The 4182-nt window shown below is 53.9% G+C and overlaps 1 protein-coding gene across 1 annotated transcript in view; it reads right to left on the bottom strand.

Moving 5' to 3' along the window:
- Positions 1 to 986: 986 nt before the first annotated feature.
- cyc37 (guanylyl and adenylyl cyclase family member) overlaps positions 987 to 4182 on the bottom strand; it is a gene marked incomplete at both ends in the record, with an annotated part of 6812 nt that continues 3616 nt past the window's right edge. Inside the window, 3 exons of the mRNA XM_002957252.1 lie at positions 987 to 1126; positions 1719 to 1899; positions 2105 to 2130. Of these exons, the coding sequence (XP_002957298.1) occupies positions 987 to 1126; positions 1719 to 1899; positions 2105 to 2130 (347 nt within the window). The remainder of the gene's footprint in view (positions 1127 to 1718; positions 1900 to 2104; positions 2131 to 4182) is intronic.

The raw sequence follows: 4182 nt of genomic DNA, 5'->3' as shown, positions 1-4182 counted from the left end.
ACCACGACCCTCGCAAGCCAGTCACAAACTCCTGCCAAGACAAATATTTGCCAGCGCCAAAATAATTTACAAGACACAATCCCGCTAGCTAGCTAGCTAGCTAGATATTCATGGCGGGTTCGAAGGACCCTCCTGCACGCGCCCGGAAAACACCTTCCCTCACAGCTGCGGGAACCGACATCGCAGGACCGAGCCAAAGTACAAAACTGACATAATTGTACAAACACGTGCCATATCCGTATTATGCCGTATTCCGTACTCCGTACATGCTGCAGTACAACAAACGTCGAATATACATTCGGGAATGGCACACACGCAAGAGAGCGGTCCTCGCTTTTGCAACACGCGCGCACAATCATACCACTTGGGGTGCCATGTACGTCATGTCGTACATGGCCTATTGCGGCAACGGAGGCGGCGCCTCTGTCGGTGTACCGCTAGATGCTTCTCCCCCCGGGACCTGGGGACCTTCCCTACCAATACCCGGCACGGCTGTAGCGGTCAAGATTGGTAGATCAGGATCAGGACAGGCACCCGATAGCTTAGCGGCACCCGCCACAGCGGCACCCTCCTGTTCCGCACCTGATCCAGTTCGGGAGACTGTTTGAGAGCGCTGCGGAGCGACGCCGCACGGGTCGTACACGTACGTGAGCATGAACCCCTGCGCCGTACGTCATACAAGCACATGGGTTACATGGTTTGGTGAGGCCGGGGGGAGGCGCAGAGAAGGATGACATGATGACGACCTGCATGAAGAACTGCGTTTCACACCCCAATATGCGAATGATGCTGCGCTTGGTATTCTTTGAGTGGGTGAGTGAGTGAGGGAGGGAATATGCCCCCCCCTCACTTCTCCGGTAAACAACTCTGTGAAGAGAACTGCGTGGTGGCGGATCCGTGGGCATGTGGACCAGTGCGAATAAAGTGCGAATAATACCAGGAAAGAACAATAACATCAATTCCCAACCGTCAACTGCCAACTCCCCAATCCGTACCTTGCCCTTGACGGGAATTCCCCCCGTGGAAAGAAATCCGTCGGCCGCGGCGCCCAATAAGGCCCGCGTGGCCGCAGAAATGTGTACGGCACCAGGTACACCCGTGGACTCCATTCGACTGGCAACGTTGACTGGAGCGAGAAGGGCAAGAGCGATACACAGATTCACGCACGGAAGGGGGAGGAGGGGGAGGAGGGGGAGGGGGAGGAGGGGGAGGGGAGGAGGGGGAGGGGAGGAGGAGGGGGAGGGGGAGGAGGGGGAGGGGGAGGAGGGGGAGGGGGAGGAGGGGGAGGGGAGGAGGAGGGGGAGGAGGGCCCGGCAACATGCGCTGCCAACAGAAACCGAAAGCTGAATTAAAGTAAAAGTTAATACTACTAAAAATTAAGTAAAATCTTGTGGAAAGGTAGGTTTTCACGAACGATGTGCGGACTTGCCTAGAAATACATCATATCTGTCGCAGCAAGCTTCGAGCTACATACACGTGGAGCTACGTACGGCCCCCCCCCCCGGGTGCTGCCCTGGCGGCCAGTGGTCGACCTGTAGCCCTGTCGCGTCGGGGTCGTGCAGTGAATAGTCCCATATATTCCCCCAAACAGCCATTCATGAATAAAACCCCAAGAAGAACCACGAAGACATTTCGCCATTGCTGCTGGCCGGTGCTTCACTCTCACAGAGAACGGAGACTCAAAAAAACTATAAATATATAACCCCAAACTCACACACCTGTGTCGCCAAACAGACAAAAACGGGGCATCTTCCGCCCCACGATGCCGCTCATGACGGGGCCGCTGTGGATGCCTACTCGCAGTCGTACAGGCTGGCCGGTACCGGGCATCATCACGCAGCGAGCCGCTTCCAACGCGGCGAATGCAAAGACCTTGTGCGCGTGCAGGGGATCCACGGCCTCTGTAACGGACCTGTGATGTACGGCGGTGGTTGTACGGCGTGGGTACGGCATATGGATTGGCACCGGCAGGAGTGATGTTTAAGAAGTTGCGTATTAAATTTTATCAACAGGGAGCTACAACAAGAGGGAAACAAAAGAACCTTCCTTTTGTTTCGTACCGGTCGTACCAGTCGTACCTGAATCCCTCGGCGTCCTCTTCTACAAGTCCGCCGCACACCATGTAGCAATCTGCGTTCGACGAAAGCGGAAAGAAGCAATTTAGGTCAGCTTCCAGATTAAGCAGCGTTTGCGACAGTTTTCCAAAGACGAGGATATGAAAAAGATGGTTTGGTACAGGTATCAAAAGCTATGAAAAAAGGATCGAACAGGAGAGCGCCTATCGAACACACAAGATAGGATACACCTGGTCTGGAATGTAACACAGTCACGCTTCTCGGCAGCCGTTCCGCCAAATTATGCAAAAACGGCATCGCCTCAGTTCCGTACACTTCCGCACTATGATATGTACGACGATGCCGTACAATGCCGTACCTCCAATGGTCTAGACCTTGTAAACTTGATGCTTCCACCAGCTGGTCAAAAGTGGTGAAGAGGTCGTTGAGGAACGCCATGACTCGGTGGGGCGGAACCTGACCACACATGCTGGTGAAGGAGGCGATGTCTGTGTACGGCACATAGAGAATTCGAACCATCATCACGTAAATTACACGTGCACATGGGGTAGGAAGAGATTACTGAAGACACAACTTTACGAGTATAACAAAATATTAAAAATATAAAAAATATAAAAAATATAAATATAAAAAATATAAATATAAAAAATATAAAAAATTCAAAAACTTCAAGCATCCATTATAATAAAAAGGTAAACAGCTCATGGTGACAGTGTATTTTGTATATTATGTAAGCGAGGGACCGTGCATCAGTTACGGTAAAGTACGGCAAACCGTTGTCGTCAGTTGAAACCGTTGTCGTAATACCCCGGGCGCTATGTCGAACCACCGCCACACACAGTTCAAACACACCCCACCGGCAACCCACCTGCGAATAGCACCGTCACCTCCTCATGCGCTCTCGCCATGTACTGCTGTGCGCCGCTCAAGGCTCCGAAACCACCACACGAGGGCGTGGAGGGTGAGGTGACGCTGTGACTGTGGCTGTAGCTGGAGCCCAATGCTGATTGCGCGTTGGGGAGCTGTAGCGGGCGGACAGGTGGCGGCGGCGATGGGAGGGTGGTGGCGACGGGGGCCGCTGTGGCGGCCGCCTCCGTTGCGTCGCCGCAGAGGCCCGGCGGCGCTGGGGCGCATGCGGCGGCGGCGGCGGCGGCAGTAGCAGCAGCGGCGGCGGTGACGGCGCCGCAGCTGTCAAAGCCGCAAGGCTCTGCGATGTTATCACCGCTCGCATGAGTTGATGACTGAAGCAGCCGAAGCTTGTACGATCGTCGCAACTGTCGTACACTCCATGGGCTGTGCAGGTGCTGTGGTTATACGACGCCAGGCTACAAGACGTGAGCTTATGAATCCTCTCACTGCCTCCATCCTCGCCCGTAAGAACAAAGTCCCCGATTTTTAAGCCTCAGTCCCTACCCCGAGAAGTTTGGTGTCGTGTAGTCCTCAAATGAAATGCTAGGTCCAAAAAGATTTTATTTACAGTTGTCACAACCCGAATCATGGAACTGCAAAAGGGAATCGGCTGAGCAGCGTCCTCAACGCTCCACCGCAACAAACACCGCACCTGGTTGCGCGACTTGATTAGGCGGCACACGTAGCAACAAACAAGATTCTTATTGGTAAGAGCAAAGTCAGAAGGGTCCCGATTGGACTCGCCGTGTGCTGGGACGTCAGCGACCCGTTCCATTTCTGGGCTCCGGGCCCGTTTCTACGTAGATGCTACTTACTCCTAGTACCGTATTAAGCGTATATATAGGATGCACCACAACTCAGGCTGCCCGGAGAAAAATACACGGAGCACAATTTCATACCGAAATCCCCCTCCGTCACCAACTCGTCTATCCATTTGCAACGCGCCTTCACCCATAGAATCCAAGAACGATGGCCGACCTTGATACGACGTGTAACGGCCTCACGGCCGGAAATCTAGGCGCGTTCTAACTAACGTACGACATGTACGGGCGACCGTGCATCCGGCGTCACTCACCAGCAGCGGAAGACGATGTGAGCTTGACTGCGTTGATTAGAAGCGTTGACAATGGGGGCCCTTGCTTCACGCCGACGCAACATCGCACTGGGGTCTTGGAGAGTTGAAATGTGGTGTACGCAG

The sequence above is a fragment of the Volvox carteri genome, assembly GCF_000143455.1.
Source record: "Volvox carteri f. nagariensis unplaced genomic scaffold VOLCAscaffold_71, whole genome shotgun sequence".
NCBI classification, from domain to species: domain Eukaryota; kingdom Viridiplantae; phylum Chlorophyta; class Chlorophyceae; order Chlamydomonadales; family Volvocaceae; genus Volvox; species Volvox carteri.
The sequence above is the reverse complement of the archived record's forward strand: the minus strand, read 5'-3'. Positions and strand labels throughout refer to the sequence as shown.